Genomic DNA, 26316 nt, shown 5'->3' on the forward strand with positions numbered 1-26316 from the left:
AAACGTTACACTTTGATCTGAGAGTAAAACATTTTGTTTTCATTAAATCTAGAGATTCTTATTACAAGAGCACTTTGAATTAAAACCGCCAGCAACACAAGACTTTCTCCAGTGTTGGGAAGCGTACAGATTTCCCCAGTGTGTGTGTGCGTGTGTGTGCCTGTGTGTATGTGTGCATGCGTGTGTGCGCATACACACCATACTTTTCACACTAATTTTGACAGGTAAAACATGCCTGCGTGAACACACACACTTGGCACGCACACACACATGAATTACCATCACTCACACACAGACACACAGACGCTCATACACAAAGGTACATATGAGCGTACATGCGCACATATACGCACATATGGATGCGCGCACACAAGCACGCAAAGATATAGACACACACTCGCACACACTAAGTCACTCCTTCACACACGGCAGGATCTCCACCCTTGTCAAGCTCTGGGGCTGTTGGTACTGCTGCACACTTTGTCACTTGAATTGCAATGTTCAGGCTTTTCTGAAATTATGTCAACGATGATGTGGCAATACACTTCATGACTGCAGTCAGTAAATGTTTTGATCTGGGATCTAAAGCTGAAGTTCAAAACATTCATCAGCATCATGGACTTGAAATATTTTTTGTTCAAATAGAAATGTGGCCTTTGTCTCTAGCTCTCATTAACAAAATTTTGAACATTCATGGTCACCATTGACTCTGCTCTCTCGTGTCATGATGTCACTCCTCCAGCTGTACCAGGAATGGGTATGCTGGATCACTTTGACCTTTGACCCCAAAATGGCTCTCGAACTTCCCCCTCCACCACCCCCCCCCCCCCCCCCACACACACACATATATATTAATATACACTGACCCCCGGCACACATACACACGTTTTCTTTCCTTGAGAGGGCCTGATGATTAAAAAATCAGGACCTAAAAAAAGCACTTTATACTCCTCAGGGCAGCCATTGTCAACCATATTACCTCTTGGTCTCACTTGAGACCCCATGGCACCCTTAACAAACTTCTGCAGGCCATTTACTGAAGTTCAGGAGGCAACTTCTTTGTTGGCTTGCCCTTTCTATAGTTAATACAACTTTAACATCAAAATATATATTACCACTGTTAGATGAGTGGTCTTTAAGACCATTATTTTCAATCATGACATCACCACCACTAAGTAGCTTTGTTAGAACAATTTTCTTGATAAGGGACATTGGAGCCCAAGTCAAAAACTTGTCATTATCTTTAGGTTTTATAGTAACAATGATATTCTGGCTGTACTTGCCTTTAGGTTTGTAATCAAAGTCAATCACTTTATGAACACCTTGAAGTATATCACGCCACTTTTGAATAGTTTTCTGCTGAACTGCTGCATCAAAGCTTAAGCATGTTCTACTTTCAATAACCAGTTGAAATTTACTGTTGTTCTCCTAATATCTTTTCGCGCATAGACAACATTGCCTGGTCTCTCCCTCTCCTTGACTCACCATATTTGACTTTAAGTACAGAAAGAAAATATAAATTTTCAAACGCTTCTTTTCAAATGGAATTTTATAGTTTACTTAATTCTGAATCTCTTGACACTACATACATATTCAAGATAATTCTTGTTCTAAAGTACAAGCAGGTAAATCTATGGTTTTTTATGAGACGATTTCTCCATTTCTTCATTTCGGGTACATCAACTTAGAAAAAAATATAGAAAAAATAACATAGATCATTAGTTTTTTTGTATATTAATCTGTGATTTTTAAACTTTCAGAAAGTTCATAAATGTCAAAAATTTAAAAATTCTAATTCATGTGCTGCGTCACATATATACCCTTTTTTGTACAAAAACCCTGGAAAATTGTTATCACTAAAATTTTATTGCCAGCCAGCGAAAGGGTTCAATATGAACATTATAACTGATTGCCTTAATATTAAATGATTTACAGGTGGGCTGGCTCTCTGCAGAGAAGTGTATGTCTGTAGGTGTGGGGATGTGTGGCATAAGAATGTTGAGTGGTGCATGGCCTGAGAAGCGCAGCAAGGAAAAAAGAACCAACTACCCCTGGCTGTCAGTAGTATGGACTAGAGTGTCTTGTTGGGCAGGTTACAAGGGATATAAGTGTTGTGCCAAACACGTTCCAAAAGTAGAGTTGCATCCCTTGGTGCTGATCTTTGGTGAGTGGAGGGGTGAATGAGCACATGTCCCTTTCCTCCTTATGCCATGTCCCTTTCCTCCTTGTGCAGAGGGAGAAAATCCCTACCCAAATCAGGAGAGGCATGGCGTGGGAGGGGGTCCCTGATTCAATGCCACCATAGCCATCACGGGCGTATATGAGGCCGCATAGTGCAAGGCTGACCAAGGGAGGTGATAGTTACGTCCCTTGGTGCGGTGGTAGCTGGAGATGGGTTTGGTGTGTTTTGCGAGTCACACATGTTTCCTGGCAAGCCACCTTCCTCCCTAAGCAGAGTGAGGGCATCCCTACAAGCATAGGCTGTGCAAGGTCAAAGACAGTAAAGGCATGCTGCATGAGGAGCCCTGAGCCCTGAGCGAGTGTCACAGTGGTCATTATGAGTGAATGTAGCAGCGGCCTGTGTTGGTCCAAGGGAAGTAACCACTCCAGAACCACAAGGGGGTTGAGGGAGCGGGTTGTGTCCCTTGGCACCACAGTCGAGCAAGGGGGCAAGTCGTGGTGAACAAAAGCCTGCCTCATGAGCCAATGCCAGGAACATACCAGCAGCAGTGACAGAGGACTGTACCAGCCCAAGGGAGGTAATTGCTCTGGAAACCAGAGGCAGTTGGGAGAGCGTGGTTGCATCCCTTCGAGCTGTGGTCACTGGCGAGGGGAGGTATGTTTTGTGTGTTGCACCCATCTCCTTATGGGACTTCATCCTCCCTGTGCAGAGAGAGGGCATCCATGCCCAAGTTGTCCACAGACCAGTCGCAGTGGACACAGCCAGCCTCACTGGCCTTGTGTGGTGCGTTCCCCATTGCTGAACTGTGTGATAATTCGTCAGAGAGGACCCTGCATTCTGTGCATTGTGTGACGGAATAGAAACAGAAGGAGGTTCAGGCCCTGACTAGTTTACAGCATGGTTAGTGTGTTCCGACACCACTGCAGAAAATTTGTCAGTTTCAGTTTCAGTAGCTCAAGGAGGCGTCACTGCGTTCAGACAAATCCATATACGCTACACCACATCTGCCAAGCAGATGCCTGACCAGTGGCATAGCCCAACGCGCTTAGTCAGGCCTTGAGAAAAAAAAAAGGTGAATAAATAATAGATAAGCGTACATAAATAAGTAAATAAATACATAAATAGATAAATAAATAAATAATAATTATAATATGAAAAAAAAGGTAGTAATAATAATAATAATAATAATAATAAATAGACAACAATGATGATAAATAAGCAAATAAATGTAAAACATGAAGACACATTCAAACATACACCCACACATGCATAACAGATATGCACCAAACATGCAGTTTCACAGGTATGAAAGCACAGTCAAATACTCATAAACGTACATGAGCCCCAACACACACACACACACATTACCCTGCACCTCCTCTACCCCCCTCCTCCACACACTCATTTCTAGGCTACGTATCGCAGCTTCCACGGCACACACACACACAGATGAACACTTGTACAAGCACATATACACCCATATCCCCCACCCCCAACCCCACACACACATATACAAAGATATATATATATACACACCCGCACATTCCAATATCCCGTTGCTCCCACAGTGTAGGCATGCATACACTCACATACCTCATCCTCTACCCCCCTCCCCCCGGCACCCCCACCTCCCCCTCACACACACACACACAAACATACGCATGTGCACAAAACTCTCCTGACACTTGTGTACACTTACACCCCTGCGCATGCACAAACGCACTCAACACACAGACCCACACATACACACACACACATACACACATGCACAGAGGCTGCCACTGATTTGCCTAAAGAGGGATGGGAAAAGATCTCTGAGCCAAGAACGTGGTGTCTAGTGTGTTGCTCAGTCTATTGTATTTGGAAAAGCCCACAGAGACTCTGTTCCATTCTGAAGAAATTTGCACAATGTTGGTTTGGAAATGATGCTGATATTTGTTTGATTTGCAAAGCATCGTGCTCTACCTTTCATGTTAGACTTACAGCCGCTCCCTCTCTCTTCTTTTATTTCTTTTTTTTTTTTTTCTTTTTTTTTTTTGCTGCCCCATCATCTGCACCGTTTCAGTGGCATTACTCCCACGCCACTCATTTAGATTCCCCCATACACGGCCACACCCGGGTTCGTCCGTCGTAGTTCCAGCGTTGGCAGTCCACAGAGAACCATCGATGTTAGGTCACCAGGAGGCCACACACCAGAGGAGACCATGCACTGCTGCTGAGTCACTTCGGTGGTGTTCAGTGGTGCCTGTTCTGTTTTAACGTACTTAGGACACCACCTACTAAGCCCCCTACTAACGACAATAATGGCTTAGTCGCGGAGCCAGACTGAGTGAGCATCCCTCCCAGAGTGGAGACCGCCACCACATCCCTCAAACAACAGCCCTCCATGAATCTGCCGACACTGACGACACTGACAGGACTCACCCCAAGCACGGAAGTGGAGGGGTATCGAAACTGAGGTCACCATGAGAGCAGGGCATGAAAGGCCACAGACTTTGAGACTATATTTTTTTATATTGATGACGATGAAGGAGGAGGATGACGATGATGAAGACAATGTTGCAATGGAGGTCCATTCTGGTTTGGGACTGCGTGACAAGGCTGTACTCTACGCTTCCTGTCATAATGATATCCCGGCGTTAACCAGGCCCACAAGATACAGACACTTGCAGTGTTGGTCAGGTCATTAGAGCAACACACCCAAAGACGCATCCTTGAAGTGGATGACACTCGACTGTGTGGTCCCAGTCTACCCATTTAAGCCCACAGCACACTCAACTCTGGGTAGGAGCCGGCCACAGGCCAAAAAACCCACCACCGCTGGGATTCGAACCCGCGTCCTCCCAGCCGTCAGTCCGCGACACTAACCACTTCGCCACGGCGGCTGGTTGCTTTTATTTCTTTGAGGCGATCTATGGTGTGATGGCCTTGTACCTGTTCTTTTTGATATTCTTTGACTTTTCTGAGGATTTCCGATTTTCCTAGATGTAGGCCACTCGGTGTTGCATTACCAGCAAGTCCGTCAGCATCTGCATGTCCCGGACAGTATGACCATGTGGGTTTTTTAATCTGAAAGTTGCGCATTGCCTTATGCCACTCTGGGCTTCCCATTCCGTTTTCAATTTTCTGTATGAGATTCATTGAGTCGGTTAGAATATTGGCATGTTGGTTTCCGGGTGTATGGATGGACGACAGCCACTGGAGGGCATGTGTCACAGCTTCAACTTCCATCGTTAGGCTTGAGGTTGTGACTCTGTAGGCAGCATTCTCTTCCCTAATTGTTTTTTCCATTTTGTTTCGCAGTGAATCCCCAACTGGATTGGTCTTTGGTGACTCAGCCATCTGTGTATATAATGATGTCCTCTTCTTTACTGTTTTCTTCTATGAGTAGCTTCACTTCCGCATCAGTTTTGCCCTCTGGCCATTCCCGACAATGTCTTCCTAGAGTGGGTGAAATGGCTGTGTTGAATAGATGGTTGAGGTTTTCGGGGGTTTTCTCCCATTCTTTTGTTTCTTTCATGTCTTGAAGTTGGCATACTAGCTGGATTGTGTCTTCTGCTTGCCCCATCCATGATCTTCCTTGTCCTAGAGCCTTTTGGTTCTTTGACTGCGTCATGCAGTGGGTTTTGAGGGTTTTCTAATGTTTTGAAGTAGGTCTTAACCTGTTCTAACTTGTTTCTGGCCTACACTGAAGGAAGGTCAAGCAGGTATTGCATGGTTTCTGTGGGCATGTCTTTTGTTGTTCCAAGGATCAGCCTCATAGCTTGTTTTTTTTGGGGGGGTTTTTGTTGTTTTTTTTGTTGTTTTTTTTGCTGCCCCATCATCTGCACCGTTTCAGTGGCATTAATTACTCCCACGCCACTCATTTAGATTCCCCCATACACGGCCACACCCGGGTTCGTCCGTCATAGTTCCAGCATTGGCAGTCCACAGGGAACCATTGATGTTAGGTCACCAGGAGGCCACACAGAGGAGACCCTGCACTGCTGCTGAGTCACTTCGGTGGTGTTCAGTGGTGCCTGTTCTGTTTTAACGTACTTAGGACACCACCTACTAAGCCCCCTACTAACGACAATAATGGCTTAGTCGCGGAGCCAGACTGAGTGAGCGTCCCTCCCAGAGTGGAGACCGCCACCACATCCCTCAAACAACAGCTCTCCATGAATCTGCCGACACTGACGACATTGACAGGACTCACCCCAAGCACGGAAGTGGAGGGGTATCGAAACTGAGGTCACCATGAGAGCAGGGCATGAAAGGCCACAGACTTAGAGACTATTTTGTTTCTATTGATGACGATGAAGGAGGAGGAGGATGACGATGATGATGACGATGTTGCTATGGAGGTCCATTCTGGTTTGGGACTGCGTGACAAGGCTGTACTCTACGCTTCCTGTCATAATGACATCCCGGCGTTAACCAGGCCCGAGAGATACAGACACTTGCAGTGTTGGTCAGGTAATTTGAGCAACACACCCAAAGACGCATCCTTGAAGTGGATGACACTCGACTGTGTGGTCCCAGTCTCCCCATTTAAGCCCACAGCACACTCAACTCTGGGTAGGAGCCGGCCACGGGCCGAAAAACCCACCTCCGCTGGGATTCGAACCCGCGTCCTTCCAGCCGTCAGTCCGCGACGCTAACCACTTCGCCACGGCAGCTGGTTCATAGCTTCATTTTGAACTCTTTCTAATTTTAGTAGGTTGCTTTGAGATGGTGTTGTTAGCCCAAGTCCGTAGTCGATCACACTGAGGACGAGTGATTGGTCTAATGAAGGATGAAAAGTCACTGTACCAACTTGATTTTGACATTTGATGGTCAGAGATGATGTATGAGGCGGTGTGGGTGATAGTGGATAGGATTGGGGGGGAGACATGGAAGTGAAGCAGCAGTGGTGTTTGCAGCGGCCGAAAGAGCAGGGCCTGTGTGTACTCTGAACAAGGGTGATCTTGGCTTAATTTTAGTCTGATAGAAAATGTAAGAAAATACAAAACAGACTTAGCGGCTTTGGATGCACAAGTCTGGGATCAAAGATAGCTGCCAGAAGAAGAGGGCCCCTAAAGGCACGCACAGGGGATTTCCCAGAATATACTAAGGGGAGGTAACTAGCTGCATCTACTTTTGTTTTCTCCCCTTCAGCAGGGTGGTAGTTTGCACAGGGGTCTGCTGAAGTCTGCACCAGTGGGTCACGGTATGGTATGTGTAATTAAACTGCTAATTTCCCATGACTGTAGAAAAGACTAAATTACCTGTGACTGTAGAAAAGTATAAGACGTTAAGGTACCCCTGACTAGAGACTAGTGCATGAGTGCAAAATGCAAGTTAAGTTACCCCTGGATGTAGAAAAGTGTAAGACTAAGTCTCCTCTGGGTGTATAAAAAAATAAGATTGTAAGTTGTCACTGCATGTAGAAAGGTGTGAGACAGTAAATTACCCATGAGTGCAGAAAAGTGTAAAACTGTTAGTTACTCCTGGGTGTCAAAAAGTGTAAAACCATAGCATACCCTTGAGTGTGGAAAAGTACAAAACTGCAAGTTACCACTTAGTGTAGAAAAGTATGACTGTGCGTTACCACTGAGTATAGTAAAGTGTAAGACTGTGTGTTACTCTTGAGTGTAGGAAAGTGTAAGACTGTATGTCACCCCTGAGTGTAGGAAAGTGTAAGACTGTACGTCACCCCTGAGTGTAGGAAAGTGTAAGACTGTACGTCACCCCTGAGTGTAGGAAAGTGTAAGACTGTACATTACCCCTGAGTGTAGGAAAGTATCAGACAGTGCGTTACCCCTGAGTGTAAAAAGGATCCAGCTGTGATGGAGAGGAAGGGATGATGCTGCTCTGGTTCATCGACACATCACCTCGGGCAACAGGTGTTCCAAACAGACCTGATGGAAAGAATCAATACAATAAACATTTTACTGTCGGCATTGTATTTACTTTTTGCTTTTTGATAAAGTGGGACAAGGAGTGAGGGTTACTGACAGAAATAAGTCATACAGACAAAAGTTATCAGATACACAGACAGGCAGATGTCAGAAACATTGACAGACAGACAACCAAACTGGTCAGACAGACAGACAAAAGTGTGAGACAGACCAACAGAACAGAGAAGCAAAGTGAAACTGAAGTCAGACAGACAGAAAGACTGAACTGAAGTCTCAGATAATCTCAAAAAAAAAACCCCCAAAAAAACGGTACACCCACAGTTATACAACACTGCAAATCAAAAAGTCATCGATTTTGTGCATCGCACTAAATCCATGCTTGGTTCAGCCTAGATTGCCTAGCCTAGATTGTGGTCGCCTCCTCATGCAGAAACCTGCTGTCTGGAAATGTCACTCCTCAAGTCAAAACCACCACTGATAAACCTCTTTCAAAGAGAAACAGCTATCCTTCATTATGCCAATGACATTTTAACCTCTCTTGATGAAAACAAAATTTGAGTGTTACTTCTTTTGGACTTTTCTGCCACTTCCAACGTGATTGGTCACGAAATCGTACTGAGCAGGCTCAAGAACACCTTCAGAATTAGTGGGAAAGAACTCAGCTGGTCTCAGAAGGAAATCAGTTTATTCTGGTTAAAGATCATCACTCTTAAAATTCAATTCACATTTGGTGTTCCACAAGGCTCTGTGCTAGGCCTATTTGTTCATTATATACACTTCCCCTCTGTCTGAGTTAATTCACAGTCACTCAGTCACACATGAAATGTTTGTGGACAACATGTGGCTACAAATTCTGCTATGCCTGCTACCCTTTGTTCTCATTATCTTTTACAGGCTTGTTTTTCTGATGTTGAAACTTGGATGTTAAACAACAAGCTTAAATTAAAGCCAACCACTTCTTTAGAAAGTCTCAACCCACTTTCCTTTCACTTCCAATTCCTACTTCACTCCAACTGGCTGATTGCAAAACTGAGCTTTCTGACTGTGTCCATGGCATTGGTGTTCTTCTTGACAGCGATCTTTCCCTGAAACAACATGCCACAAAAACTTACCAACTAGTATATTTCAAACTCAGTCTCTTCAATTCCTTCACTTCTCACAGAAGATATAGCCAAGACTCCAGTCTCTTCTGACATCCTTTCTTGTCTTGACTATTCTAACTCTTGTCTTCATTGGCTGTCCTCAATTTGTCATTCAACCATTTCAGCACATTCAGAACTCGGCTCCTAAGCTCATTTATAAATCCCCTAGAAATCAACATTGCACTCCTCTATAAACTGCACTAGCTTCCAACTGAACAAAGAATAAAATACAAGTGCTCCTGTAGCTGCTTCAAATTCATCACAGGCTCCACTCCTTAGTATTCTTCTGAAGTTCTCCATATAAACATCCCCTCCAGGACCCTCAGGCTCTTTCAACTTCATACTTTCAAATGCTAACAGCATGGCCAACAAGCTTTTTCTTTCTGGGCAACTAAGCTCTGGAACTCTCCATGCCAACTCCGCTCTTCTTCTGACGCCCGTATGCTTAGGATCCCCCCTGCTCAAAATAAAACATATGGCCAACACAGTTTTTCATACGAAGCCCCTTCTTTGGAATCAACTTCCTCAGCCTCTCCGCCACTCATCTTCGCTGCAATCTTTCAAATCAGTCTGAAGACCCACCTTTTCCCCTCTGATTAATTCTCAACAGCTCATCCGTTTCCAGTATGAACTAAAATGATTATTTGTGAGTGAGTGAGTTTTGATAGTTTCAGAATTTGTTGGTAGTATTTTTGATTGTGTACTTTTTACAACTGTAAACATTGACGTATGAGTGCATGCGTGTGTGCTTGTATGTATTGTGTGTGGGGGCGGGGGAGGGAAGGGGGGAGGGGGGATGAATAGTTTTCAATGTTTGGTATCTTCTGTTCAATTTTTCTTGATATTTACATATGTATTCTATTTATAAACACCTAGGGCTTATTTTCAAGATCAATCATAAATGCTCATAATAATAATAATAATAATAATACTCTCTCTGACACAGTCAGGCCCTAGAGTCTTTCAGGTCAGGCCTGAAAACATCTCTTTACCCATTACTATGATAAAGGCCTAGCCCCTCCCAAATAATTTAGAACATGCTGTTTTCATCCAGATTGATTACTTGAATGTGATGAGTGTGATACGTGTGATGTGTGTGTGTGAGGTGCATATGTGTGCGTGCATGTATGTGCACGCATGTGTGTGTGTTGTCACTTGTTATCTCTTAGTGTTATACACCATACCATATAATTGTTTCTTTGGTTTTACTTTTTGGAGTTAATGTAAATGCCTTGAGCGTTGGAAGGCGCTATATAAATTTCCATTATTACCAATTATCATTATCATATATAGACAAACAGAACAACAAAGAACAGAATTCAGACTGACAGAAAAGAAATCAGACAGACACTGACAGAACTGGTCTTGGATGCAGACCAACAGAACAGACTGACAGAACAGAAGACAGAGAGAACAGAAATCAAAACATATTTCAGATTGACAAACAGAACAGTCTCACCGACAGACAGAACAGAGAACATTAGTCAGACAGTCAGAATTCAACACTCACACACTGACATAAGTCACACAGACAAAACAGAAGACAGAAAACCACCTGTAGTTGGGGGACCAGGGGAAGCCACTCTAGCAGCAGCTGATCCTGGTGTTCTTGTCTGCAAACCACCAATGGAGACGGCAACTTCTTATGCTCCTTTTAAGCTATAGAAATTTAGCACATGTATACATTTATATCAAATAAACTCTTTTCTGCCACTAACAATCTTACGATAAAAGGTGAAAATGGAAATGTGAGTGCAAACATCAAAACAAAATCCTTCCTGCAAGTTGTGCAAGTTACAACAGTTCCATGATAACATGGCTTTAACCCTTTCACTGCCAGGAAAATAAGATTTAAGTGAAATCTATTTGCCTGGGCTTTTTCACAAAAAAGGGGTATATATTTTCAAAAAATCTGTGCTCTTCGTTAATGGAGAAAGACCCATAAAAGTATATATTTTCTGTAATGTAAATGAATAAAGAATACAAAACACACGATGTTTTCCCATTTTACATATTTTCAGTGACATGCTGTTGTTTTGAAATCAGTTTTTTGTTTTTTATCACATTTTCAACTTGTTCATTACAAACATCAGTCAGGTAATGTGCACTAAAATATCATTTTCTGGACAAATGGATAATGCCTGCACACACAAAATATACTAGAATAACTACAATAATGTTTTTTTTAAAAAGACAGAAACAAAATACACTGTGACTTCTCCAAGTGATAATATGGATGTGGGGCTATGCCCCCTCGGTCTCCACCCCCCTCCTCTTCACCCCACTCACATGGTCAATTCATCCAGTTCTCATCAGATCGCACTGGCTGAGTGCCAAGAAAAATCGCTCACACTGTGTCCTGCTAAAAATGAGGTCACTTTCTGTCACCTGCTACAGCTGTACAGTTGGCATCACTCACTGATAGACGTATCTTAGCTTTTGTCTTTTCATTGCTCCCTTTATGTTCTATCAAATCATCTTACAAAAGTTCATCACTGTCTTCTTCAAATTTATACTTCAATTCTTTCTGAGCATCAGCTAAAGAAAGCAATCTTGGTTGATTTAGTGCACCATGATCGCATGTCTTGAGCACAGTGTCCGACATTTTGTTGGGTGAGCGAGGAGAGGAGCCAGGCAAATACTGCGGCAGTAATCCAACCAAAATGTTCAAATAAAGGACTGCCTCATGACATAGATGGGGTTTCTAGCTATGAATAGAATCTAGAAAGATTCCCCAAGCTAGAGCTACCAGTATTTTTGTCAATGAACTCAATGCAAACCAGGGAAAAGTCAGAATATTTAGATGACGAGTTATCTCGTCATTGTGGCAGCAAAGCATACATGCTTGCGCTGACGAGTTATCTCATCATATGAATTTTAAAATCTACATACAAAACCGTTCAAGCTGAAGGAGGAAGGAGGCCTGACCACAAGGTATACCTGAGCAGGAGATGGCAATGAGCTGGGGTCAGTTGTGGAGCTAGACAGGAAGCCACGTGTTGGAGGACCTCCACTCCGTCCTTTCACTGCCTCCCCTCTTGACATCGGTCTGGGACAATACAGCAATAATAACCAATAACTATACAGTAATAATAAGCTACAACTATACAGTATCAATAAACCAAAATATAATAATAATAAGCCACAAAAATATGCTAACAATGTGTCACAACAGTACTTATAAAGTAATAATAAACCCACAATACAGCAATACTAATAAGCCACAATGCAGCAATAAAAACCAACAGAATACTGGGTAAACTGAAAGAATCTTGGTAAAAGCCAACTTACATGGGAAAAAAGAGGCAACGAATCGAGCCACAAGCTCTTCTTCAGGCAAATGAAATGAGTGAGTGGCAGACAGAAAGATACAGACAGAGAGGAAGAGAGTAGAGTTCAGGAAAGGAAAGTGATGAGAAGTCGCAGGAAAGGACACAAAAAACAAAGAAGGGTGAGCAGAACTGTCAGTGTGAGTGTGTGAAGGAAAGAAAAGGCTCTGAAAGGGAAGGGGGAGGGGAAAGGGGGAAAAGGTGGGCGGGGAGTGAGAGGGCAGAAGTGAGGGAAGGGGGTGGGAGAGACTGTCAGGGACATATGAACAAGAAAGTAAAAGAAAAAATAAGTGAAAAAAAAATTTTTTTTTAAACACACACACACACACAAGATACAGCAATAAGGTACAATAGAGTACTATAACTAATGATCAGCCACAACAGTACAACAATAATAAGCCTCATAAAAGAGTACTATTACAACTGATAAGCCACAACAATACAGTAAAAAATAAGCAACAGAGTAATTAAAAGCCATAATGATACAATAATAACAAGCAACATGAACAGCAATAGAGTAAGAACAAGCTAAAACACAGTAATACTGAGCAACAATGCAGTTAAAATAAACCAGAACAATACAGTAATTATGAGCCATGACCAAAAAATACTTATAGAATAAAAGAGGTAAAACTACAACTGGTTCCCACTAAGGATTTGCAATAGAATACTGGTTACAAACATGATTTTAAAAGACATGGGAGTAGTTAAAGACGATAGGTGCAGGTTCTGTAATATCTCAAAAGGCACAATTATTCACTATTTTTGGCAATGCGAATATGTGCAGAGATTTTGGATGGCACTACATTACTTAATACAACAAAAATGTGTCATTTGTACATGACTGACACTTAACACTGAACTGATTCTATCTGGAGAAGACGAAAAAAATTAAACTGATGACATACTTTATTCTACCAGTTGCCAAATCTTACGTGTGCAAATCAAAGATAAATAATGTTAAACTAATGTCATCCTTTTTGAAGGAACTGCAATATGCACATGATCTTGAAAAACATATCCATAAACAAAGATGACATACACTAGTTTCTACAAGAAGTGGATCCCTTACAAAAGTTTATTACAATTACTGCAATTATGTGTTTATGTATGTGTGTGATTATGTACATACATGTGTGTATGTGTGCATGTACTGTGTGTGTATGCATTACATATATGTGAAAAAGTAAGTTTTCTTGTTATCAACCAAAAGTAGAACATTGCTTTGATTAGACCCACAATGAATGAACACAGCAAGTGAGGTGAGGTGCATTAATGAATAAAAACATGTGGGGAGGAGAGAGGAGGGGTGTGTGTTTGTGAACATGCTCGCATGCAAGAAGTGCGTTCTTGTGAATGCACTGTGTTGCTGAAATGTGTAAATGGATGAGCATTGTTGGCATTAGGGTTCGTTGGATCAACACAGAACAGACGAGAAACAGGCCTTTTATTATTGAGACGGATATGCGAGAAGTCAAAAATGTCATAGTAATCCCCCCCTCCCTCTCCTCTCCCCCAACCCCCATTTCGTCTTTCAGTGACAGTGGCGTCACAACAACCATTGTCAGCGTAATCACATCTATACTTCATGCTCCCCACCCCCACTTTTTTACTCTCTGGATTTGCAAAAATCTGAAGAAAGGCATATAGCGCTTTTGAAAAGGTGTTGCCAATAAATGATCGCAAAACAACCTGTTTTTCTTTTTTTACGTGTGTGTGTATGTGTGTGTGTGTGTATGTGTATGTGTGTGTGCGTGTGTATATAGTGAGCATGTGTGCACGGGCGCTCCACTGTGGGAGCTGGGGGCTTTTTGTGTGTGTGCTTTTGTGGGGGTTTTTTTCAGGCATGCGGAAGTGCTGTATCAAGTGCAACTGTGAGTGATAAATTTCCCCGAGAAAGGAAGGGTTGTCAGGTCTGGGACTCCGTATTCTAGTAATTTTTTGTCAAAAAGACTTTATTACTATCATGCTGCCACAAAATATGTTTGGTGAACACACTTTTCATCACTAAATCACCAGAGAACGAGGCAATGCGTTTATCTCCCGTAGTTTTCAAGACATCGCAAGTAAACAACACACTGGGTTTGAATTCATGCATGCCGGTAACTACCAAAACAAAATTTCTCCATGCCGGAAACTACCAAAACAAAATTTCTCCAAGCCAGAAACTACCCAAAGTCAAGATGCCATGTGTGCCAGATTACAGGCATATGCCAGATGATTTGCACCCCTATATCCTTATTACACAGTTGCATACCACTTTTGGCTGCTCAGGAATGGTCCTGGATTGGTTATCATGCCAGACTTGCTGTACCCAGTCTGTCCTTGTTGGCCATGAATCCACTCCATCTGTATTGAAGAATGGGGTACCACAGGGTTCTGTCTTGGGTCCAGTTTTATTTACCATGTACACAGTTTCTCAGCACTGTCATTCATAGGTCAGGTTATTCATACCATTTTCTTTGCAGATGATTCCCAGCTCCAAAACACTACTGTTCCACCAGACTTTCCAACTCTTGCCTGTAGTTTGAAAAATTGCACTGAGGATGTGGCCGAGTGGATGAGTGAGAACAAGTTGAAGATGAATGAGGGAAAAAAATGAACTAATTGTCACTGGCACCAAATCAAAGATAAACAAGGTCACCTCTACCTGTATGTCCATCTCTGGCTGCAACATACCTTTCTCCCAGTCTGTGAGAAACCTTGGCATCGACACAGATGAAACACTGTCTATGGATGCACATGTCAAACTGAAACACTTGTGCTGCACTCTTTCCTTTCCAGTGCTGCTGCCAACAAACTTGCTGTTTCTTTTATACTATCTAGATTAGACGACTGCAACTCTCTTCTAACCGGTCTCCCTGATAACAAACTAAATAAACTTCAATGCATTCAAAATCATGCAGATCGACTCATACTCCGTAAACCCAGACATGAAAGTGCAACACCAATGCTCAGAACACTTTAATGGCTTCCTGTTAAAGCAAGCATTCAGTACAAAGTAGCTTGTCTCTACTTTCAGTGTCAAAACAATATGCCACTGCAGCTTTCAGATCTCTATACCATTCTTCTTGGTCACTGCGCTCATTTGACACCACTCTGCTGAAAATTCCTTAATTATCACTTCAGACCTTTGGCAAAAATCTTTCTCTGTCTTTGCCCCCAAAGTCTGGAACTCCCTGCCTTCGTCCCTCAGAAAAACAGTGTTTTTCAACTTTTAAAAAGAATTTCAACTTCACCTAGTATGATGCATACAAATGAGTATCCGTTTGTGTATGCAGACATGTTGTGGGGAGGGGGAGGGTGTGACTGCTATTAAATCCTGTCTCTAAAATGTAGATTTTCATTGTATTGTGATGTTGACCAGTTTTAAGAGTTGAAAGTGAATTTTCAGTACTGTGATGTGGTTTTTGGTGTACTGTAATTTTGGGAGGAGTTTTAAGTATTGTGATAAGATTTTTAAGTATTGTGATATGATGTTGCAGCGTGCATGCGTGCGTGCGTGCATGTAAATTTGTGCTGGAGTGTTTGGTTAGCTGACTGTAAAGGGTTGTGTATGTAGTGGAGTGATGGCCTAGGGGTAACGCGTCTGCCTAGGAAGCGAGAGAATCTGAGCGCGCTGGTTTGAATCACGGCTCAGCTGCTGATATTTTCTCCCCCTCCACTAGACCTTGAGTGGTGGTCTGGACGCTATTCATTCGGATGAGATGATAAACCGAGCATGCACTTTGCACACGTAAAAGAATCCACGGCAACAAAAAGGTTGTTCCTGGCAAAATTCTGTAGAAAAATCCACTTCAATAGGAAAAACAAATAAAACTGCACGCAGGAAAATAATAATAATAATAATAATAATAATAATGGATACTTATATAGCACACTATCCAGAAATCTGCTCTAGGTGCTTTACAAAAACGCTTTTGATAACATAAAACATTATATCTATGTTACATACACACACCAAAATGTGACCACACACACACACACACACACACACACACGCACGCACGCACGCACACACGCACGCACGCACGCACGCACGCACACACACACACACTGCATACATACATTTTAACATACATGTGTATCTAACAGCTACCCTAACACATACACACACATAGGCAGGCACATACTTACATAAACACACGCACACACAATACACATTCATATACATGCATGTAGTTGTGGGCCTGCCACAACTGAACTTATTGCTGAGGGAAAAGGTGAGTTTTGAGACGAGATTTAAAAGATGCGAGGGAATCAGAATGACGGAGGTTATCAGGGAGCTTGTTCCACGTCTTTGGCGATTGAAAAGAATGAAAAGAAAACAATCTGTGTCCATAGGTCTTACTTCTGACGTGAGGTATCCTGAGAAGTCGAGTATCAGAGGAAGAACGGAGCTGGCGAGACGGGGTATAGATATGGATGAGTTCAGAAAGATACTTTGGGCCAGATCCGTTGACTGCAGAAAAGGTCAGAGTGGATAGCTTATAATCTATTCGATCAGAAACAGGCAACCAGTGGAGAGACTGAAGGAGAGGAGAAACATGGTCAAATTTAGAAGCTCTGCAAATGAGTCTGGCAGCGTAATTCTGAATTCGTTGGAGTCTGTCTAACAGGTATTTGGGAAGGCCGGCCAAAAGAGAGTTGCAGTAATCCAATCTTGAGAGAACCAGAGAGCATACAAGTGTCTTGGTTGCATCGGTTGAGAGATAGTGGCGGATAGAGCTGATTCTACGCAGTTCCAAATAGGCAACTTTACAGATATTCGAAATGTGCTGTTGGAAGGAAACACTGGTCCAGGATTACACCAAGACTGCGAACAGAGGGAGAAAGTGAAACAGGTGTGCTATTGATCAGAACAGAGTCAGGAAAGGAAGGATGTTGACGAAACTTCTTTGGACAGGTTATCATAAATTCAGTCTTATCATCATTTAATTGCAGCTTGTTGAGAGTCATCCAGTCCTTTAGGCCAGCAATGCACTCCTGTGTTTGAGTCACCAGTGCATCAAATTCAGCTATGGAAGCCGACTGATAAAGTTGTGTGTCATCAGCAAAGCTCTCATGCGACATCGCATGATGACTGATGACATCCGACACAGGAGCCGCATACAGCACGAAAAGAACAGGACCTAGGACGGACGCTTGTGGGACACCATATTTCAAGGCAGATACTCTAGAGTATGTACCATTTACACACACTTTCTGTGTACGATCTGACAGGTAAGACGTGATCCATGCTAGTGCAGTGTCACGAATACCAAAGGAAGTTTTAAGTCTGTTCAAGAGGATAGAGTGGTCGATAGTGTCAAAAGCTGCTGACAAATCTAAGAGAGCGAGAACAGATATCTTATCCTCATCAAATCCCGAAAGCAAATCATTCACTATTCTAAGAAAGGCTGTTTCGCAACTATGACCACGTCTATAAGCTGACTGGTGGGAATTAAGTAAACCATTCTGCTCCAGATGAGCTAAGAGCTGAGACAATATGATCTTTTCTAGCAGTTTTGATAAAAATGACAGATTAGAGACAGGTCGATAATTTTTCAAACAATTATGATGCAAAGATGGTTTCTTGATGAGTGGCCTTACAACAGCAGACTTGAAGCTTTCAGGGAAACAACCAGACAGCAAGGAAGAATTGATGACATGAGTAATATGTGGCAGTAGAACATCAATACATTCAACCAACAAAGAAGACGGGACAGGGTCAAGCTCACAGGATTTCAGACAAGCGCTCAGACACACTTTCTTCACAAAATCTTCAGTAACCGGTTGGAAACAATGTAAAACAGGACCACTGTACACACGTTCTTGAACGGGTGAAGAAGGAGACACAACAGAGTCAAGCTTCTCACGAATGCATGATATTTTGCCGGTGAAGAAGTCAGAAAACTTTTGAGGGAGTTCCTGCACCGAAAATGTTGTAGGGAGAGGAGTGTTTTTCATTTTACCTAGTAGATTGTTCGTAGCGTTGAAAAGCTGTTTGGCTGTGGTGCATGCAAGTATTTTAGAAGAGTAGAACTTTGACTTTGCCCTGTCAACAATGTTTGTTGAAAAAAATATATTAAAAAAATGGGTGGCACTGTAGTATAGCGACGCGCTCTCCCTGGGGAGAGCAGCCCGAATTTCACACAGACAAATCTGTTGTGATAAAAAGAAATACAAATACAAATACAAAATGTAAGTTTTTTTTCATTTTTGTGTTTAAATGCATGTTTTAAACGTTGGTTTCTACACTATACAGCACAGTTGAGTATGTTTTAAATGGAATGGCGCTTTATAAATTAATTCATTATTAAAATCATCACTACGACAAGGTAAACATGGTGTAGTGGTGTGATAAGACAAAATAAGGTAAACATGTGTAGAGGTGTTATAAGGTAACACAAGGTAAACATGGGTAGAGGTGTAATAAGGTAACACAATGTAAACAGGTGCAGAGGTTGTAATAAGGTAACAGAATGTAAACAGATGGAGAGGTGTAATAAGGTAACACAATGTAAACAGGTGGAGAGGTGTAATAAGGTAACACAATGTTAACATGTGTAGAGGTGTAATAAGGTAACACAATGTTAACATGTGTAGAGGTGTAATAAGGTAACACAATGTTAACATGTGTAGAGGTGTAATAAGGTAACACAAGGTAAACAAAGGTAGAGGTATGATAAGGTAACACAACGTAAACAAGGGTAATGGTCCATAAAGCAACATAACATAAACGTACATGGGTAGAGGTATGGTAAGGCATTAAAAGGTAAACATGGTTTGACCAGCCAGAAGAGGAAAAAGGTAACACAAGGTAAACAAGGGTAGATGTGTGTTAAGTCAGCACAGGGTAAACAAGGTATCACCAAGGTATCACCTTCCAGCAGAACCATGGGGACTGTGGCTGGATTTGTGACCTGGGTTGAGTGCACTTGCTGACCACAGTCTAGGGCTGGACTGCAACAGATTAGTGTGCACAACTTTTATGTATTACGACATTTAAATCTCCAACACAACAGTACACTGACACTACTTTACAGGGTTCAGCAACAACTGCCCAACAGCGTGGGGCAAATAAATCACTGTGTCAGGCAAACTAAACACTTTCTGTGTGATATCTTTCAAGACTTGCACGTTTTGTAACTGTTGTACTTTGAAAATAAATATTAGTCATAATTCCTGATGCCCATTGTTAGATGTTTTGAATAATGAGTTTGTTAAGCTGTCAATGGAAGAGTGAAGAAAAGAGCTGTGCGGCTCTAAGGTGACTTGCCATTGGCTGATAGTAATTTTTGTCGCAGCCTAGTTTGTCTTCCGGTGATCATACAGCAACTCCAAGGACTCATAGTCCCGATTCATTCAGCCAGCAATTAGTCACCACAGACCTATTTCTCAAACACACTGAGCACAGCATTGTCCATGTTTACTGTTGTTGGGACCCCTCAATTTTGTTTAGTTCACAGTTTTGATGTTGCTACTAATCATGCGTCAGCTGGTCTTCTTGACTAAAAGTAATACATTCACAGTCTGTGCCTGCCCAACAGTGTTAAAATTGCTAGTGAGGCCTGTCTGTAGTCAACTGAAGAGGATGACTTAGCAGACCATGAACGGCTGAGCCCATCTCCTTACTCCTCACCCCTCCCCACCAACTCACCCTTCCACTCCCAATATGATCAAATCATTGCCCCTCTCATTATCATCATCCACTCAATCCCTCTGCTTCTCAACTCGGACATTAATCATGACGACCAAGAAGGCTGACAAGGAGAAGCTGGAGAAGGCCTCAATGTCATCGGCAGGGTGGCCTCCATTATTAGCGTGGGTCTGACGCCCCTGTTCCAGGATGTTACTCTCAGCAAACTCCACCCACTCTACCAGGAGCTGACTGCTTATGAGTCCAGAAGAGAGTATTCTGAGTGACTGCTGTGTATCAGGGCCAGTACCAACTGCACAAGGAACTCCTCCCAACAGACGTACAGCTCCACATGTCCCTTCATGACACCCTGGACTCATGTAGCTGCTCTCTGTTCATCATCGACACAGTGTGTGTGTGTGTGTGTGTGTGTGTGTGTGCGCGCGCGCGCGCACGCGCGCATGTGCACATATGTATGCATGCATGTGTTACAATTATGGTTAATCATTTGACTGTGTTACATGGTTTCGCTCATTTACATGAAATTTCTTTACATGGAGAAATATGTGTTCATCATTTCTAAGATGTCAAAGTGGCATACTTGATATATTTAGATGTTAAAAATGCTCTGTGGAGTATGAGTGGGAGTTGCTTGAGATGGTGAGGAATGAGGCCCACACACTGGGTGGTTGGAGAGGGGGGGAGGGTAGAGAGCCTGATTTGTAGTTTCATGTATTACATTCCTTACATTCTGAGTATGCTTTCTTTTAAAATTTTATGGATGTAAAACATTACTTTAATGTACTACCTCATGCTATCTCATCGCCCACAAGCCAATTTTCCTTTCATTTTTATGAGGGCACTGAACTGATTCAATTGATTTATTGATTGAACTTCTGTCTCTTTCCCTCTCTTGCCCCCTCCACCAACCCCCCCCCCCCCCTCCCCCATTCTCTCTCTCACTCTGACTGAGTCCCAAGGTCATGTGTGTTTCTCAAAACAAAATGGACAGGTATCATTAACCCTTACATCGCTAGCTATGTTCAAGCTACTAACAGCTGCACAGTACAGCTGAAAACTGGTTGTGCAGCAGAGCAGCCAGTGGAAATGTGGGGTACTAATTTTTTAGCTGTCATGTGGCACGAACTCTTCTCCATTGTCACTGTCAGCAGCAAAATGACTTTTAATTAGATTTGCAGTTTGCTGTCCCGTATAGCGTGGTCTAAAGCAAGACTGCAAGTTGCAATCTGAACTGGCTGAAGAACTCGGCATCGTTCAAGCTGATTTAAAATAAAAAGCCCATGAAAATCACTCCAGACTGCATGAGAGTTGGTTCAACAATGAAGATGTTTCTGGTACATGTAGCAGGAAGTGCTAAGTTTGGTGTTATTTTTTGAAGAGTAGCACAAGTTGTTAACTCTAATGCTCAAGTCACCGATCGGCACCAGCAGCATTCTCCCTACAAGTCGCCGTTCGGCAATTGTGGTGTTCTCACTGCAAGTCGCCAAGCAACAACTAAAGCCACCATAGGGTTAAGAAATTACCTAAACGCATTCTGTACAACCAGTAATGACTCAAATCATCACAAACATGACAATAATCATCCTCCCCACTTTCCTGTGCATCCCCTCGACCCTTCTTGATCTCTTTCTCCCTAGCTTCCTCTTTTCTTTCATTACTTGCCCCTCTGTCCCTTCTCTTACACTGAATACATAGGAATGGCGGAAGAGATGGAGGTATAGATAATAGAATGGGAACAAGGTCAAAGTCCAATTCTGTTGAAGGGTCCCACACGTATCAGAGGACAGTGTGGAAACCCTTTTCCCATGCAACTACCATGTGAATGTAACAAGTGTTTGCAAGTGTTTGCAACATCTTCCTTTTCTGGAACCCTGTCTCTGTGTTTCTCACTGTCTTATTGGGTCTGTCCCCCTTCTCCATCCTCTTAAACATGCAAACAATCATGAATCAATGCAAATACCAAAAATATGTACATACATACACACACTCACTTACACACACACTCTCTCTCTCTCTTTACCAATACAAAAGACACTGATATGGCAGGTTTCATAGTCTTCAATCTCCTAACTTCCTACTTTCAGAAAAGAAAAACAAACAAAAACAAAAAACTGTGAAATTAATACTGAAGCTAAACTCCCAGTTTTGTTTTGTTTTTCAATCTTTTTTTCGGAGTCTCTAGTTAAGCATGTCTCCATTCCAGAAAACCAACTGTTAAGGATAGTGGTCATCTCAATTCGACGCCCCTGGTAAATTTTGGAAATGATGAGATACACAATAGTTACTATTATACTGTATATTTCATTTCAGTGTGACAGGTTATGTCCAATATATATTGTAAATGATAAAACCATGACATTTTGAGTCTCAGACAAAGACTTGACAAAGAGTCGAAGACTCAAAACGTTGTGGTTTTATCTTCAAATTTAGGTACCTTGGATTTCACACCACCTTTTATCACACTATCAACTAGCACAGCAGAGTATACTACTTTATAATACACAACCAAGTTACCAACCAACACCAATAGTGCGCACAGAAATACACTGCCAACCATCACAACAGTTACACTACTTTATAACACAATATCAACTATCACAAAAGTCAAATAGTAGTAGGCCTCCTTCGGTCATGGCTGACCATGGATAGAGTATATCCGACCTAATGTCTAACTGGGCTCTCTGCTTAGACCAAGCAGCGTCGCCTGTGACTGTAGAGACCGATGCGAGAAAGTCAGTCTCTGTTGCAGTGGTCACATGTGTAAACTGATGCTAGTCTGTTGGCTGCCGTCCCTTTTCTGCAAGCTCGCTTTTCTGCTGCAGCAGCTGACAGTTTGTCCTCACCAATCCGTAGCTGATTCTTGAGAGTGCTTCTCCAGCTGTTGCGGACATCTGCAAGGTCCTCCCAGGACTCAGTGTTGATCTCAAGCGCCTTCATGTCATGTTTGCAAATGTCTTTGTATCTCAGCTGTAGGGGGCCGATGCTTCTCTGCCCCGTGGCGAGCTCTCCATAAAGGATGTCTTTTGGGATGCGACCATCTTCCATGCGGCGAACGTGGCTCAGCCAGCGAGCTGTCTCAGCATGGAATACATGGTCGGGAGGCCAGCGCGAGTCAGGGCTTCGGTGTTTGTCACCTTTTCTTGCCAGGAGATGCCGAGTATGTGCTGTAGGCTTCTCAAGTGGAAGGTATTGAGCCTTTTCTCCTGACGAGCATGTGTGGTCCATGCCTCACTGCCATACAGCAAGGTGCTGAGGACGCAGGCATTGTATACAGCCATCTTTGTCTTCGTGGTCAGCTTGGGATTTGTCCACACTCTTTGTGTGAGGTGGGCTAGTGTTGTGGCTGCCTTCCCGATCCTCTTGTCGATCTCGGTTTCAAGGGTGAGGTTGTCGGTGATGGTGGACCCAAGGTAAGTGAATTGATGGATGGCTTCAAGCTCGTAGTCATCAATGGTGATGGCTGGTGGAGATGGCATGTCTTGGCCTAGGACGTTTGTCTTCTTGAGACTGATGGTCAGACCGAAATCTTTGCAGGCCTGGGAGAAGCGGTCCATTAGTGACCGCAAGTCCCGCTTGGTGTGGGTCACAACTGTGGCATCATCGGCAAAGAGCATGTCTCTGATGAGGGCTTCGTGGACTTTTGTCCTTGCTCTGAGGCAGGCGAGATTGAAGAGCCTGCCATCTGATCTGGTCCGCAGGTAGATCCCTTCTTGCGCTGTGCTGAACGCATGCCTCAGGAGAAGAACAAAGAAGATTCCAAATAGGGTGGGGGCGAGGACGCAGCCTTGTTTGACACCGCTGCGTACGTCGAAGGGCTTGGAGAGGTTACCATTAAACTGCACCGTCACTTTCATGTTGAGGTGGAAGGACTCAATCAGGCTGTGCAGTTTGGGGGGGCAGCTGATCTTTCAAAGAGCCCTGAAAAGGCCGTCTCTGCTGACTAGGTCAAAGGCCTTGGTGAGGTCAATGAATGCGACATACAGGGGCATCCCCTGCTCCCTGCACTTCTCCTGGATTTGGTGAAGGGAGATGATCATGTCTACCGTGGATCTCTCTGCTCGGAAACCGCACTGTGATTCCAGGTAAACACATTCGGCCAGTTTCTGCAGGCGGATTAGAAGGACCCGAGCATAGACTTTGCCTACAATGCTGAGAAGCGAGATGCAGATGGATGGACGGATATAAGCCTGGGCAATGTAAAATGGAAGACAGGCTGTTGCCCATGCAGCTTGTCCCCCCTCTCCACCTCACTGACAGATCCAAAGGAACAGCAAGGCTGTTACGTTTTGGTGCCAACGTGGCCGCAGGAGCTGCCAGAAAGTGACAAAGTTTGCCATCCAACTGCCTTAGGGGCCCCACACCGGACTTTCTGTCAGGGTTTACTCCCTTAGCTAGGTGGCCGCAGGTAGCTCTCCAGAACTGGCACCCTTTGATGGGTCATTTATTTCCACCAGGGTGTCTAGCCACCCTCCTCACCATCCTCCTGAGAGGACTGAAGGCGGTGCTGGTTTAGTCGCCAGCAATTCAACCCTGTGACAGGAAGTACTGGGGTCCAGGTTACCGGTAGCAGATAGAAAAGTCACATAAGTGTACACTAAATGACTATTTATCAACCAATACAACAGTGTACACTACCTAACACACCACTAACCAACACAGCAGGGTACACTCCTTTTTACTGCACTGCTAACCAGCACAACAACAGTGTACATGGCTTTTCAATTCACTACCAACCAACAAAACACTGTACACTAAATAACACACTGCCATTGTGCCAACCAACATAACACTGTACACTAAATAACACACTACCAACCAACATAAAAGTGTACACTAAATAACACACTACTAACCAGCACACCAGTGTACTCTAAATAACACACGACCACACCACCAACTACCAAAACAGTGTATGCAATAACATTTTACCACCAAACACAATAGTGTACAGTACTTGATAACACTACCACCACATACGCAGGCCTCCATTGTTCAACATGACCATGATACTATTGATAGTGCACTCTATCTACAGAAAATGCAGTAAACTGTCCCCCAATGTGTAAAACTCTATCAATTTTATACAGTGAAATACTGTCTCCTAACAGACAATACAGTGAACTGCTGTCTGTCAACAGGAAACGTAATGAACTGCTGTCCACTTTCCAACAAGTAATTCAGAGGACTGCTGCCGCAGCTGGTAATAATCTAATGAACTGAACTGCTATCTCAAAAAGGTAAAGCAGTGAACTGTGGTATCTTTATTAACTGATAATACAGTGAACTGCTGGCCCTAAACATATAATACAATGAACAGGAAATACAGTAAACTACTGTCCCCCAAGGTAATGCAGTAAACTACTGTCCCTAAACAAGTGATACAGTGAGCAGGTCACTAGATCTGCTACTGGTAACCTGAAATCCAGTACAACCTGTTCAGGGTCGGATTGCCGGCGACTAAACCGGCACTCTCACCACTCCCTTCCGGGACTGGTGAGGCAGGTGGCTAGACACCCTTATGGAATTAAAAACGAGATCCATAAAAGGGTGTCGGCTCAGGAGAGCCACCGACGGCCATCTAGCTCCACCGTGCTGTGTGCATGCCACACGCAGTTGGCCCCTGGGGTGTGTCTACCCATGCATGCGAAGTCTGGATCCGGTAGAATCTGCGGAAGAAACCTATCGGTTCAACGGAGAGGAAGGCGGTTACAGCAACGCACTGTGGAGTGCAGAGAGCAAGATGAGACACCGAAAGGATATCTTGGTCATCCACTGCATCCGTGCTCATCCTCCAGTCGTCTCGACTTAGTCTTGCCACTGGAAATTGGTGGACCCGGACGAGAGAGTGAGGTCGACGTTGCGCAACTCCTCTTCACTTTAAACAAACTCATCGCGCAAGTCATCAGTCATCCATACTGACCTTTCATCCGTCATCATTTCATCACCCCCAAGTCCTGTGGCGACAGGCGAGCGACGAAACGACAGGTGTGGGTACACTGGCAGTCGCAGCCGCAGACCTGCACGCAGGCGGCTCAGGCCATAGGGTCGTTCTTCATCGGCAGGAGCAGCGATGGAGCTCGGCAGCCGTCTGAGCGTCTGAGCAGCCCTCTTTAGGAATGCACTGCTCACCTCCCTGGCA

At 43.4% G+C, this 26316-nt stretch overlaps 1 protein-coding gene across 4 annotated transcripts in view; it reads right to left on the bottom strand.

The window, feature by feature from the left end:
- Nucleotides 1-26316, bottom strand: part of LOC143301093 (nucleoporin NUP35-like) — a 66478-nt gene that overhangs the window by 23236 nt on the left and 16926 nt on the right. For all 4 annotated transcript variants that reach the window (XM_076615106.1, XM_076615110.1, XM_076615108.1 and 1 more), the window contains exons 3-6: nt 19401-19480; nt 12147-12255; nt 10762-10819; nt 7965-8064 (exon numbers count right to left, since the gene is read on the bottom strand). In XM_076615106.1, the coding sequence (XP_076471221.1) occupies nt 7965-8064; nt 10762-10819; nt 12147-12255; nt 19401-19480 (347 nt within the window). The remainder of the gene's footprint in view (nt 1-7964; nt 8065-10761; nt 10820-12146; nt 12256-19400; nt 19481-26316) is intronic.

The sequence above is a fragment of the Babylonia areolata genome, chromosome 27, assembly GCF_041734735.1.
Source record: "Babylonia areolata isolate BAREFJ2019XMU chromosome 27, ASM4173473v1, whole genome shotgun sequence".
Lineage (NCBI taxonomy): Eukaryota > Metazoa > Mollusca > Gastropoda > Neogastropoda > Buccinidae > Babylonia > Babylonia areolata.